We start from the raw sequence: 15194 nt of genomic DNA on the forward strand, positions 1-15194 counted from the left end.
AAAGCATTCCAGGTGAAGCTGGTTGAGAGAATGCCAAGCGTGTGCAAAGCTGTCATCAAGGTAAAGGTTGGCGACTTTGAAGAATCTCAAATATAAAATATATATTTTGATTTGTAAATCTAGACGTTCCGCTAGCGGAACACCTGCTCCAATATCCAATGATAGGCGTGGCGCGAATTACAAATTCCTCAAAAATACAAAAACTTCAATTTTTCAAACATATGACTATTTTACAGCATTTTAAAGACAAGACTCTCCTTTATCTAACCACACTGTCCGATTTCAAAAAGGCTTTACAGCGAAAGCAAAACATTAGATTATGTCAGCAGAGTACCCAGCCAGAAATAATCAGACACCCATTTTTCAAGCTAGCATAGAATGTCACATAAACCCAAACCACAGCTAAATGCAGCACTAACCTTTGATGATCTTCATCAGATGACACACCTAGGACATTATGTTATACAATACATGCATGTTTTGTTCAATCAAGTTCATATTTATATCAAAAACCAGCTTTTTACATTAGCATGTGACGTTCAGAACTAGCATTCCCACCGAACACTTCCGGTGAATTTACTAAATTACTCACGATAAACGTTCACAAAAAGCATAACAATTATTTTAAGAATTATAGATACAGAACTCCTTTGTGCAATCGAGGTGTCCGATTTTAAAATAGCTTTTCGGTGAAAGCACATTTTGCAATATTCTGAGTAGATAGCCCAGCCATCACGGCTAGCTATTTTGACAGCCACCAAGTTTAGCCCTGACCAAACTCCGATTTACTATTAGAAAAGTTTGATTACCTTTGGTGTTCTTCGTCAGAATGCACTCCCAGGACTGCTACTTCAATAACAAATGTTGGTTTGGTTCAAAATAATCCATAGTTATATCCAAATAGCGGCGTTTTGTTCGTGCGTTCAAGACACTATCCGTAGTGTAAATAAGGGTCACGCGCACGACGCATTTCGTGACAAAAAAATTCTAAATATTCCATTACCGTACTTCGAAGCATGTCAACCGCTGTTTAAAATCAATTTTTATGCCATTTTTCTCGTAAAAAAGCGATAATATTCCAACCGGGAGTGGTGGTTTTCGTTCAAAGAGGAAAGAATAAAAACATGGAGTCGACTCGTGCACGAGCCTCAGTCTCATAGTACTCTGACCGGCCACTATCCAAACGCGCTACTGTTTTTCAGCCAGAGCCTGCAAAGCCACGATTCAGCTTTTTGCCGCCTTCTGAGAGCCCATGGGAGCCGTAGGAAGTGTCACGTAACAGCAGAGATCCCCTGTATTGGATAGAGATAATCAAGAAGGCCAAGAAATGGTCAGACAGGGTACTTCCTGTACAGAATCTTCTCAGGTTTTGGCCTGCCAAATGAGTTCTGTTATACTCACAGACACCATTCAAACAGTTTTAGAAACTTTGGAGTGTTTTCTATCCAAAGCCAATAATTATATGCATATTCTAGTTTCTGGGCAGGAGTAATAATCAGATTAAATCGGGTACGTTTTTTATCCGGCCGTGAAAATACTGCCCCCTAGCCATAACAGGTTAACGCTTTTTTGGTTACTACATGATTCCATATATGTTATTTCATAGTTTTGATGTCTATACAATTATTCTACAATGTAGAAGATAGTACAAATCTGAAAAATCCTTGAATGAGTCCAAACTTTTGACTGGTACTGTATTTATATTAATATATATATATATATTTTCAAAATGTATATATATGGGGGATTGGAAATGATGCAAAGAATTACATTGCAATATATTTGCAAAATTAAAGCTGATCTTTTTAAATCTATGCGAAAGAGATGTGTTTTGCCCTGCATGAGACAAATGGTGGTCACGCCCCTACCTTTTCTAGTGTTCTAACCAACAGATACATATCTGTATTCCCAGTCATGTGAAATCCGTAGATTAGGGCCAAATTATATTATTTCAAATGACAGAGTTTCTTATATAAATGAAATTGTTGCATGTTGCATCTATATTTTTGTTCACTATATAATACATATTTAATAAATATTAAAAAAATATATATATATATATATATATATATATATATATATTTCAATTGTGCTGTGCTAGCCCTTTTTCCGTGAAAAAATACTTGACATTACACGTTCATCAGGTTGCAGCTGAACTACAAGTTCACTACAGAGGAAGACTACAAAGAAGGACCTCAAAGATCCAAGAAGGACGGCTTTGGCGTTCTGTTTTTATAGGAGGGTTGCAGTCAAATAGTAAACTTGATGAATGTATATTTGTCTAGTCACCTGGCTCATTTTATATCGTATATAAACTAATCCACGTAATGGCTTTGTGCGGTACCACTTTACGGTTTATTTGTTTATTCTTACCACCTGTCAGGCATAAACTTGGGCAGCTCTTACCGACTGAGGACGAAAACATGGCGGCCACCTTGCTTTTGGGTCGTCAAGGAATGCTATTTGGCCTGAGATTTGCAAAGCTTAAAAAAAAATCCTGGACTTCATATTCATTTCAGGACAATGTCAGGCAGTTCTTTCAATCGCCATATTTCTTTGGTAAGCGTTGATACTTCATTTATTGTACTAACGTTCGTTGCGGATGATGGCCGCTAGCTAACCTCTTATTTATTTTCACATCACCTCACTCCTAAAAAAATACGTTTCAGCCGGATGTCACTGCATCTATGGGTCTTATTGAAGTAATGTGGGTTTTATGTTTCCTTGGCTTTGCTGGACATTATCAGACGCTCGCTATTCGTTAGCTCTTGTCGTAGATGTTACAGCCGAGCTGTCAAGGTTGCGCAGATTAGGTAGCTAGCCAGTTAGCTAACGCTAGTCATAACAAATCTTGGTTTTTATTTTGCTAGCTAGCCAGTTGGGACATTCCTACGATTTGCCATAGTTTTGGACCTCATACATTTAGAAATGTTTTTATTATATATTGTTTGGATTTATCAGAAAAGGACGTTTGACTTTCAGAAAAACATTTGTTAACCTCAGGCACTTTTTTTTTTTTTTCTTCAACCTGTTAGTTGCAGGTTGGAAATGTGGAGCCTAAATTAGTCATAGTTCTGTGATTGAGCAAAATTGAGCTAGCACAATGTGTTAATTTTCCTTAGAATCTAGCCTAATAGGGTGGACATGTATGGGTAGGACATAGACTAACAAGGTAAAATAGATTCAATTGAGTGTTTATGTTTATTTATTTAGCTTGGTACCATTTTTTTCTCACCGAAGACATTCACTTCCTGAATGTGTTGTCATTGTAGGAAGGGGTTGTTTTCTTAAATGCATAATTACAACAAACTAACAGGGTGGAAAGTGATAAATAAAATAATAAAATAAATAGTCATTAAAAATACATTATTGATGAGAGAGAATTTAACTAGGACCTGATTTGACCAACCTGAAAATCATGTTGGTTTTTCTGTATGCTGCTCAGTGTCTCTCTACATAGCCCACTCTGTGTTCCTGCTAAAGCTGACAAAACATTGTAGCTATGTTGTAACTAAGTCAGTAATACACTGATGTAAGGTTGATCACGGTTACTCTATTTTAACCAATTCACTCATCCTACCTGGACCTTGTGCTAGGTCAGTTGAGTCATGGACATGGGGCCAGCTTTTGAAAATGGGGAAATTAGATTTAAAATAATTTGTGTTAAATTCTGCTCCCCACTTCAGATTGTGGCCCTCCTTGCTTTTGGGTGAAACTTTTTAAAACATACCAAACAAAATATCTAGGCCTATGATATTGATTTCAAATGATATGCTGCATTTAAAACATGTTAATAAGATCAGATTTTTTTTTGTCACATACACATGTTTAGTAGATGTTATTGCGGCTGTAGCGAAATGCTTGTGCTTCTAGCACCAACAGTGCAGTAATATCTAACAATTCACAACAATATACACATAACCTAAAAGTAAAGGAATGGAATTAATAAATATTAGGATGAGCAATGTCAGAGTGACACAGACTAAAATACAGTAGAAAATAAAATACAGTAGAATAGAATACAGTATATACATATGAGATGAGTAAAGCAAAAATATGTAAACATTATTAGTGACTATTGTTCCATTATTAAAGTGGCCAGTGATTTCAAGTCTATATATATGGGGCAGCAGCCTTTAAGGTGCAGGGTTACGTAACCAGGTGGAAGCCGCCTAGTGATGGCTATTTAACAGTGATGGCCTTGAGGTAAAAGCAATTTTTCAGTCTCTCAGTCCTCATGAGATCCCATGACAATTGAGGGAAAAAGGCATATTGCTTTTCAGTTTACTTAAAGTGCACAGGAAACATGATCTAATGGGGGTAGTATTCTAAGATTACACTTAAGATTCAATTTTCTGAAAACTGGCCCCTGGTGATGCTGTCTCTTGCTGGATCATTGCCATCGCTGCTCACAAAAATGCCCCCTGGCCCAATGATTTGGCAATTCACAAAAGTATCCAGCAGAGGGGAGCATTGTACTGTGTGTGTGTGTGTGTGTGTGTGTGTGTGTGTGTGTGTACACAGTACCAGTCAAGTTTGGACACCTACTCATTCCATGGTTTCTTTATTTTTATTATTTTCTACATTGTAGAATAAGAGTGTTGACATCAACTATGAAATAACACATTTGAATCTGTAGTGGGGCTCCCGAGTGGTGCAGTGGTCTAAGGCAATGCATCTCAGTGCTAGAGGTGTCGCTACAGACCCTGGTTCGATTCCAGGCTGTATCACAACCAGCTGTGATTGGGAGTCACATAGGGTGGCGCACAATTGGCCCAGCATCGTCCGGGTTAGGTTTTGGCTGGGGTAGGTTGTCATTGTAAATAAGAATTTGTTATTAATTGAGTTGCCTAGTTAAGTAAAACAGTAACCAAAAAAGTGTTAAACATCCAAATATATTTTATATTTGAGATTCTTCAAAGTAGCCACCCTTTGTCTTGATGACAGCTTTGCACACTCTTGGCATTCTCTCAACCAGCTTCACCTGGAATGCTTTCCCAACAGTCTTCAAGGAGTTCCCACATATGGTGAGCACTTATTGGCTGATTTTCCTTCACTCTGTGGTCCAACTCATCCCAAACCATTTCAGTTGGGTTGAGTTCGGGTAATTGTGGAGGCCAGGTCATCTGATGGAGTATTCCATCACTCTCCTTCTTGGTCAAATAGCCCTTACACAGCCTGGAGGTGTGTTAGGTCATTGTCCTGTTGAAAAACAAATTATAGTCCCACTAACTGCAAACCAGGGATGTGTATCGCTGCAGAATGCTGTAGTAGCCATGCTGGTTAAGTGTGCCTTGAATTCTAAATAAATCAGTGTCACCAGCAAAGCAATGCTTCACAGTAGGGATGGTGCCAGGTTTCCTCCAGACGTGATGCTTGGCATTCAGGCCAATGAGTTCAATCTTGTTTTCATCAGACCAGAGAATCTTGTTTCTCGTCTGAGTCTTTAGGTGCCTTTTTGCAAATTCCAAGCCGGCTCTCATGTGCTTTTTACTTCTGTCTGGCCACTCTACTGTAAAGGCCTGATTGGTGGAGTGCTGCAGAGATGGTTGTCCTTCTGGAAGGTTATCCCATCTCTATAGACAAACTCTGGAGCTCTGTAAGAGTTGCCATCAGGTTCTTGGTCACCTCCCTGACCAAGGCCCTTCTCTCCTGATTACCAAATCATTCTGCGGTATTGAAGGTTCCCAAGAACACAGTGGCCTCCATCATTCTTAAATGGAAGAAGTTTGGAATCACCAAGATTCTTCCTAGATCTGGCCAAACTGCACCATCAAACCCGATGAGCTCTGTAAGAGTGACCCAGAGTTCCTTTGTAGAGATTGGGTAACCTTCCAGAAGGACAACCATCTCATAAAAGGCACATGACAGCACGCTTGGAGTTTGCCAAAAGGCACATAAAGGACTCTAACCATGAGAAACAAGATTCTCTGGTCTGATGAAACCAAAATGGAACCCTTTGGCCTGAATGCTAAGTGTCATGTCTGGAGGAAACCTGGTACCATCCCTACGGTGAAGCATGGTTGTGGCAGCATCATGCTGTGGGGATGTTTTTCAGCCGCAGGGACTGGGAGACTAGTCAGGATCGAGGGGAAAAATGAACAGAGCAATTGTACAGAGATCCTTGATGAAAACCTGCTCCAGAGCGATCATGACCTCAGACTGTGGCAAAGGTTCATCTACCAACAGGACAATGACCCTAAGCACAGCCAAGACAATGCAGGAGTGGCTTCGGGACAAGTCTGAATGTCCTTCAGTGGGCCAGCCAAAGCCCTGGAGAGACCTGAAAATAGCTGTGCAGCGATGCTCCCCATCCAACCTGAACGAGTTTGAGAGGATCTGCAGAGAAGAATGGGAGAAACTCCCCAAATAACAGGTTTGCCAAGCTTGTAGCATCATACTCAAGAAGACTCGAGGCTGTAATCGCTGCCAAAGGTGCTTCAACAAAGTACTGAGTAAAGGGTCTGAATACTTATGCAAATGTAGTATTTCTTTTTTTATACATTTGCTAAGATGTCTAAACCTGTTTTTGATTTGTCATTTTGGGGTATTGTGTATAGATTGAGGGGGAAAAAACTATCAGTTTTAGAATAAGGCTGTAACTACAAAATGTAGAAAAATTCAAGGGGTCTGAATGCTTTCCGAATGCACTTATGTACAGTGAGGGGAAAAAAGTATTTGACCCCCTGCTGATTTTGTGCGTTTGCCCACTGACAAAGAAATGATCAGTCTATAATTTTAATGGTAAGTTTATTTGAACAGTGAGAGACAGAATAACAACAAAAAATCCAGAAAAACTAATGTCAAAAATGTTGTAATGATTTGCATTTTAATGAGTGAACTAAGTATTTGACCCCCTCTCAATCAGAAAGATTTCTGGCTCCCAGGTGTCTTTTATAAAGGTAAAGAACTGAGATTAGGAGCACACTCTTAAAGGGATTTATTTCTCTCATTAAAATGCAAATCAATTTATACCATTTTGGACATGTGTTTTTCTGGATGTTTTTGTTGTTATTCTGTCTCTCACTGTTCAAATAAACCTACCATTAAAATGATAGACTGATCATTTCTTTGTCAGTGGGCAAACGTACAAAATCAGCAGGGGATCAAATACGTTTTTCCCCTCACTGTATGTGTATGTAAGTGTATGCACTCATGTATGTGTATGTATATACTGTATGAGGAAATCAAGTCATGAGAAGATTCATGTGATTCAATGCGTTTTGAGAACGAGAAAGTGAGGAATGGAATGAATAAAGAGCCACTGTCTCTGCCTTTCAGGATGATTTGACCTGCTAAGATTGAATCAGTGTAGACCTATTTGCAGACCTTAATTGGAACTGCCTAAACAACTGGTTTGTTTCCAGGGTTAATTTGAAGTCACAGATACCATCATTTTTGCTCTCGTCTAATGAGTAGTTCAGTGATGTATTTCTATGTTGGGGCCTATTTCATGGGATTCTTTATGAAAATGAGACTTACCTAGCCCACTGAATGGGAAACATGTTGCGGAGGCCTACTGGCTGCGAGGCTCTGCATGCCTCAGTTTTCTCAATGAATTAAGAGAGCAGACTGTTAGCAGTCCTCAGGCCAGTGGTGAGTCAGATGCATGACCCAAAGCATTCTGGGATGTAATGGTGAGCATGATGGGGCCTTGGGCTTCAGTCGTGCATGCTGCCCTGAAAATGCTTGACGTAAGAAAGTATTGCATGTAGTTCGATACCTCTCCTCCTCAGGTATTTGACAGTATAAATCGGGGTCAGAAGACGGAGAGGATGACCAAAAATGGTCTTGAGAAAGATGCCCCCAAAATGAGGATGATGTGACCTGTGGGTCTTGATGGGCCCTTCTGGACATGCGTCCTCTGTCACCTCTGATCCAATACCCCCGCTAAAATTACCCCGACAAAGAAGAAAATCCCCATAAATAAGGAACAAACAGCCTATGCCAGGGACTCTAACCCTGTTCCTTGAGCGCTTACCCTCCTGTAGGTTTTTGCTCCAACCCAAGTTGTTCTTCTATGATATAATGCAAACAAATGTTTAAGGTGGATGCCGCCACCTACTGTGCTGGAGTGTGGTCAATCGCGGTTTACAACATTAGCTCCACATTTCTAAATCCTCCTACCTAATTCAGTACTTCTGAGAAGAAGAGAAAATAACTCTTCTAACTTCTAATATACCCTCCCCCATCCCTCAAATTCGTTCTAACCTCAATGACCCTACACTTCAATATTTCCCTCTCTTCAACATGCTCACAACAATATAACACATACTCCCAGTTCATCCACCATACCCTCCAGACACAAACGACTCACATGCTTGCCAACCAGATGTAGTGACAAGTAGCGCAATTGAGCAAACACCACTCTTCCTTCTTTCCTAATCTGATTTTTGAATCTTGGTCCACTGACATTTTCTTTGGAGGGCATATAAATGTAATCGCTGCCAAACGGCTCAGTCCCATCTCCTCTGCCACACATCTATCAAAATGGCTCTTACATTTGGCCTCACCTGTACCCAGTGGAACAATAATATTTAATAATATCTAGTTTTAAAGCTCTTTTGGCTCTGGTCTACAATTTCATTCCCTTCCACACCCGAATAGGCTGGGAGAATCTCACTACTATTTAGTCTCTCAATTCTCCATAGGAACATTAATGCCTCCCATAGTAGGTCACTCCTATTTAGATTTGCCAAATGGCAAACTATTCAATACAGACAGGGAATCTGAGTGTACTATAGTTCTGACAGGTTGAACAACCCCAGTTGTAATTATTATTTTTAAATAAATGTAACCTTTTAACTAGGCAAGTCCGTTAACCTCTCTGGGCTAGGTGCATGTTTTGTTCAATCAAGTTCATATTTATATCAAAAACCAGCTTTTTACATTAGCATGTGACTAGCATGTGACTAGCATTCCCACCGAACACTTCCGGTGAATTTACTAAATTACTCACGATAAACGTTCACAAAAAACATAATTATTTTAACCTCTGGGCGGGCTCCGTCCCGACATCCAGCGAAAAATCCTATCGCCATTAGCATAACGAAATTTAATATATATATTTTTTCAAATATAGGTCTATGTTATATCGTTTTATAGATACACCTCTCCTGAATCGAACCACGTCTGATTTCAAAAAGGCTTTACAGCAAAAGCAAAACATTAGATTATGTTAGAGGAGTATATCGTAAAAGTAGCCACATAGCCATTTTCCGACCAACCACATGCATCACAAATAACAAAAAAACAGGTAAATGCAGCACTAACCTTTGACAATCTTCATCAGATGACACTCCTAGGACATCATGTTACACAATACATGCATTCTTTTGTTCGATAAAGTTCATATATATATATATAAAAACAGCATTTTACATCGGCGCGTGACGTTGACTAACTATTTTCTCTCAAATGCATCCGGTGAAACAGCGCTACAATTTACTAAATTACTATTCGAAAACATTTTTAAAATGTAATATTGTCATTCTAAGATTTATAGATGAATATCTCTTGAAAGCACCTGTAATGCCAGATTTAAAAATAACTTTACTGGGTAATCACACTTTGCGATAAAAGGGGATGCGATACTCAGAAAATAGGCTAGCAATACAGGTCAGCGCCATCTTGGAACAATCGCATATCAAATCTACTCTTGTATACTATTGTCAATAATCCCTTACCTTTGATTATCTTCATCAGAAAGCACTTCCAGGAATCCCAGGTCCACAACAAATGTATTTTCGTTCAAAAAAGTTAATCCTTTACGTCCCAATAGCTTGTTCTTGTTAGCGCGTTCTGAAGGCTGCTCCAAAAGTTCCGTCGGCCGCGGGACTCCTCTTTCAATAAAATGCTTTTTTTATTTTTATTTAGGTTCGTTCAAACATGTCAAACGTTGTATAACATAAATCTTTAGGGCCTTTTTCAACCACAGCTCCAATAAGATTCAAGGGGGACGATTGCATTGTCTTTCTAAACGTTTCGAAAGGGGAGGGTAGCCAGGGGCGCCGGCGTCATAATGGTGATGGCCCTCCTCATGTGACCACTTTCCACAGACTCTCATTCTGTCAGTTTTCACAGTAGGAGACTCAAACCACTTTGTAAAGACTGGGGACATCTAGTGGAAGCAATAGGAAGTGCTCAATGAACCATTGCTCACGGTGTGATTTATAGGCAAGGTGATGAAGTTGAGTCCGCAATTCAGAATTCCACATCCTGTTACGATCGGTCTCGGGGTTTTGACTGCCATATGAGTTCTGTTATACTCACAGACACCATTCAAACAGTTTTAGAAACTTGAGGGTGTTTTCTATCCACAAGTATTAATTATATGCATATCCTAGCTTCTGAGTTTGAGTAGGAGGCCGTTTAAAATGGGCACACATTTTTTTCAAAAATCGCTGTAGCGCCCCCTATCCTAGGCGACCGTCAAGAGGTTAAGAATTATAGATACAGAACTCCTTTATGCAATCGCGGTGTCCGATTTGAAAATAGCTTTTCGGTGAAAGCACATTTTGCAATATTCTGAGTAGATAGCCCGGCTATCACAGGCTAGCTATTTTGACACCCACCAAGTGTGGTACTCACCAAACTCAGATTTACTATAAGAAGAATTGGATTACCTTTGCTGTTCTTCGTCTGAATGCACTCCCAGGACTTCTACTTCAATAACAAATGTTGGTTTGGTTCCAAATAATCCATAGTTATATCCAAATAGCGGCGTTTTGTTCGTGCGTTCAAACCCTATCCGAAGGGTAAAGACGGGTGACGCGCCCGGCGCGTTTCGTGACCAAAAAATTCAAAATATTCCTTTACCGTACTTCGAAGCATGTCAAACGCTGTTTAAAATAAATCGCATAAAAATTGTTCTTGTAAAAAAGCGATAATATCCCGACCGGGAAACCCTGTTTTCGTTCAAAGACGAAAAAATAAAAACATGGAGTCGTCTCGTGCACGCGCCCCCAGTCTCATTGTTCTCAGATCGACCACTATCCAAATGCGCTACTGTTTTTCAGCCATGGCCTGCAAAGTCATCATTCAACGTTCTGGCGCCTTCTGAGAGCCTATGGGAGCGTTAGAAAATGTCACGTTATGCCAGAGATCCCCTGTTTTCGATAGAGATGATCAAGAAGGCCAAGAAATAGTCAGAGAGAGCGCTTCCTGTTTGGAATCTTCTCAGGTTTTGGCCTGCCAAATGAGTTCTGTTATACTCAGACACCATTCAAACAGTTTTAGAAACTTTAGGGTGTTTTCTATCCAAATCAAACAATTATATGCATATTCTCGTTACTGGGCAGGAGTAGTAACCAGATTAAATCGGGTATGTTTTTTTATCCGGCCGTGCAAATACTGCCCCCTATCCCCAACAGGTTAAGAACAAATTATTATTTACAATGATTGCCAAACACGGATGACGTTGGGCCAATTGTGCGCTGCCCTATGGGACTCCCAATCAAGGCCGGATGTGATACAGCCTGGAACTAACATGGTTCAGCTTATCAACCAGCTAATTATTAGAATCAGGTGTGTTAGTTTAGTGTTGGAGTGAACCTATAGGACAGTAGCTCTCCAGGAACAAGGTTGGAGAGCCCTGGCCTAAGCCTAGTTAAAATGAAAAAAGAAGCCAGACAAATTAGCTTATAATTAAGGTTAATTTGAACTAGTGATCTTTCTGCTGTGTGCCGGTAATGGATTGTAAAGACCTTCTGTGGATCTGATTATGATAATAGGGATTTTGGAAGGCTGGAATAAAAATAGAGCCTGTGATGAAAATGTTGAAAATGACGACAGGCGGGGCAGGGCAATGTTTTACAGACAGGAATTGGTCTGCAAGCTCCTGTCATGGTGGTCACGGCCCTTACATTCTCTATCTCTCTGCCTGTCTCTGTGTGTCTCAACAAACGCACACACTCAGTTGCACATTGGCTTCCCCTGCCTGTTCGGATTAAGAGAGCTAGGGTTATGAATGGGAGGTTTCAGCGGGTGTGCTTTCAGGGCATTGTTGTGCAGATATGTGCTCATCCAGGCCTGTGTTCTTCACACATGACATGCAGAGCAGAAGGAGACCTTCGTACATGAACGGCAAAAACAACACATGAACAACAACACGAGCACCAGTACATGAGGTTCCCTCTGTTCACCCACAGCCATGGCTCATCACCATGTATCTTTCGAGCCTTGCAAGCCATTTCTTATCCACTAGTTATATCTAAAGGTCTGTATTCTAGGATTTGCCATTCTCAGGCAGCATAACATTGTAATACTCAGTATTACAAGGAGGTGACTTAGTTGGGCACTAGCATGGCCAGCCCAATGCCTACATGACCTTGAGCCAGCTGAACTATTGTCTTCTGAGTGGCTCCAGCTGCTGTGGACGGCTAGGTCCCAGGCTGTGGTGGCCAAGTGGGTGACAGGGCTACCAGCCCGAGGCAAATATGTCAGCCGCCATCGCAGCCTACTTTTGATCTGCCTGCACTGCTCTCTCTTCTGTCGCCAGTGTGCTGTCCGCTTCCTGCGGCCTGGTGGCTTTGATCTCTCCCTGTCAGTGGATGAGTGCTGAGGCATGAACCCCACAGCTCTCACCCCCTCTCCTATTGCCTCCTACTGTACCACTTCTTTCTTTTTCGTAAAGCGCCTATGCATTTCTAGGCTCCTAACTTCCATCTCAAAAGACTGACTGAATATAGCCTAGCTTGCCTTTTTAATGGACTTATTTGATGTCACAAAGACCCAATCAGAATAGGATATACACTATATGCCCAACAGTATGTGGACACCTGCTCTTAGAACATCTCATTCCAAAATCATGGGCATTAATATGGCGTTGCCCCCTCCCCCCTTTTTGCTGCTATAACAGTCTTCACTCTTCTGGGAAGCCTTTCCACTAGATGTTGGAACACTGCTGCAGGGACTTGCTTCCATTCAGCCACGAGCAATAGTGAGGTCGGGCACTGATGTTGGGCGAATAGGCCTGGCTGCAGTCGGTATTCCAATTCATCTCAAAGGTGTTCGATGGGGTTGAGGTCAGGGCTCCGTGCAGGCCAGTCAAGTTCTTCCACACCTATCTTGACAAACCATCTCCGCATGGACCTTGCTTTGTGCACAGGGCATTGTCATGCTGAAACGGGAAAGGGCATTCCCCAAACTGTTGCCACACAGTTGGAAGCACAGAATCGTCTAGAATGTCATTGTATGCTGTAGCGTTAAGATTTACCTTAAGTGGAACTAAGCGGCCTAGCCCGAACCATGAAATACAGCCCCAGACCATTATTCCTCCTCCACCAAACTTTACAGTTGGCACTATGCATTGGGGCAGGTAGTGTTCTCCTGGCATCCGCCAAATCCAGATTTGTCTGTCGGACTGCCAGATGATGAAGCGTGATTCATCACTCCAGAGAACGTGTTTCCACTGCTCCAGAGTTCAATGGCGGCGAGCTTTACACCACTCCAACCGAGGCTTGGCATTGCACATGGTGAGATTAGGCTTGTGTGTGGCTGCTCGGCCATGGAAACCCATTTCATGAAGCTCACGACGAACAGTTCTTGTGCTGACATTTTTTCCAGAGGCAGTTTGGAACTCGGTATTGTGTGTGTGTGTGTGTTGCGACCGAGGACAGACGATTTTATTACTCAGATGTGAGCTTGTGTGGCCTACCACTTCGCACCTGAGGCGGTGTGGCTCCAAAACGTTTCCACTTCACAATAACAGCACTTACAGTTGACAGGGGAAGCTTTAGCAGGGCAGAAATTTGACACACTGACTTTTTGGAAAGGTAGCATCCTATGACAGTGCCTCATTGAATGTCACTGAGCTCTTCAGTAAGGCCATTCTACTGAACATGTTTGTCTTTGGAGATTGCATGACTGTTTGCTCAATTTTATATATCTGTCTGCAACGGGTGTGGCTGAAATAGCCGAATCCAGTAATTTGAAAGGGTGTCCATATACTTTTGTGTGTATATAGTGTAGCATAGGCCTATTTATGCATTTATGTTCAATAGACTTCTAGTTATGTAGACTAGAGTGAAAATGTCCTTCCTGGTTATAGATGAGCATGTATTGCTACTTGTGATCTGACTGGTGTTGATGTGTTCTCTCTTTCCTCTAGGGGCTGCACCAGTCAAAGTGGAGATGCCTGCTCTCTCTCCCACCATGGAGGAGGGAAACATCGTCAAATGGTTGAAGAAAGAAGGTAAGAAAGCCGTGCCTCCATTTGCCAATGTTCACAACATACTCAGCTTTTCTGTTGAATACAGACTACAGTGCGACATATAATCTAGCCTACTACACAAATCCAATATGGTTGATTTTAATTTTACATCTCCATCCATATACCTTCATAAAGACACACTCATCACCCTAAACACATTCTACATTTTGAGATGTTAATAATGACTGTGAATATTCCATGGTCCAGTTAATTAAGTCTTGGCAGTTTAGTGTTTGTGAGATTAGCCAGCTCTCCTAATTTATTAAGGAGGAGAAAAGCAGTGTCATGTTTCTCCCTTTCTCCACCACGGAGTGATAGGGGGCCATTGTTAATTTTTGACCGTGTGACATCACATCCTTCTACACACAAGTCAGAGCCCAGGCATGCTGAGAAAGTAAGGCACCTGAGGACTGCTGCTATTTAATTGGCCCAGAGAATGTTGGCGTTGTCTATGTCACCAGGTTGCAACGCTGTTCCCTCCTTGCCATCATAGCCACATAGCCTTGGGTCTTTGGCCTGGTTTGCTATCTACCTCTCTGAGTGTAGTGTATAAAGCTACTGCCTGTCACCACGGGAGTATCCCAAAGCTCGATCCTAGGCCCCACACTCTTAGGCCTCACTCCCCCCTATCTGAGATCTACTGCAGCCCTCAACCTCCACATACAACACCTGTTCTACCAGTCACATTCTGTTAAAGGTCCCCAAAGAACACACATCGCTGGGTCGTTCCTCTTTTCAGTTCGCTGCAGCTAGCCACTGGAACGAGCTGCAACAAACACTCAAAGACAGTTATCTCAATCTCTTCATTCAAAGACTCAATCATTGACACTTACTGACAGTTGTGGCTGCTTTGCGTGGTGTATTCATGTTTCTACCTTCTTGCCCTTTGTGCTGTTGTCTGTGCCCATGTGTTTTGCTGCTGCCATGTTGTTGCTACCATGCTGTGTTGTCGTCTTCGGTCTCTCTTTATGTAGTGTTGTGG

At 41.5% G+C, this 15194-nt stretch overlaps 1 protein-coding gene across 1 annotated transcript in view; it reads left to right on the forward strand.

The window, feature by feature from the left end:
* Positions 1 to 2349: 2349 nt before the first annotated feature.
* The window catches only part of pdhx (pyruvate dehydrogenase complex component X), an 89865-nt gene continuing 77020 nt past the window's right edge, over positions 2350 to 15194 (forward strand). The window contains exons 1-2 of the mRNA XM_014148323.2: positions 2350 to 2559; positions 14111 to 14194. Of these exons, the coding sequence (XP_014003798.1) occupies positions 2424 to 2559; positions 14111 to 14194 (220 nt within the window). The 5' untranslated portion in view covers positions 2350 to 2423. The remainder of the gene's footprint in view (positions 2560 to 14110; positions 14195 to 15194) is intronic.

The sequence above is a fragment of the Salmo salar genome, chromosome ssa16 (genome assembly GCF_905237065.1).
Source record: "Salmo salar chromosome ssa16, Ssal_v3.1, whole genome shotgun sequence".
NCBI lineage: Eukaryota > Metazoa > Chordata > Actinopteri > Salmoniformes > Salmonidae > Salmo > Salmo salar.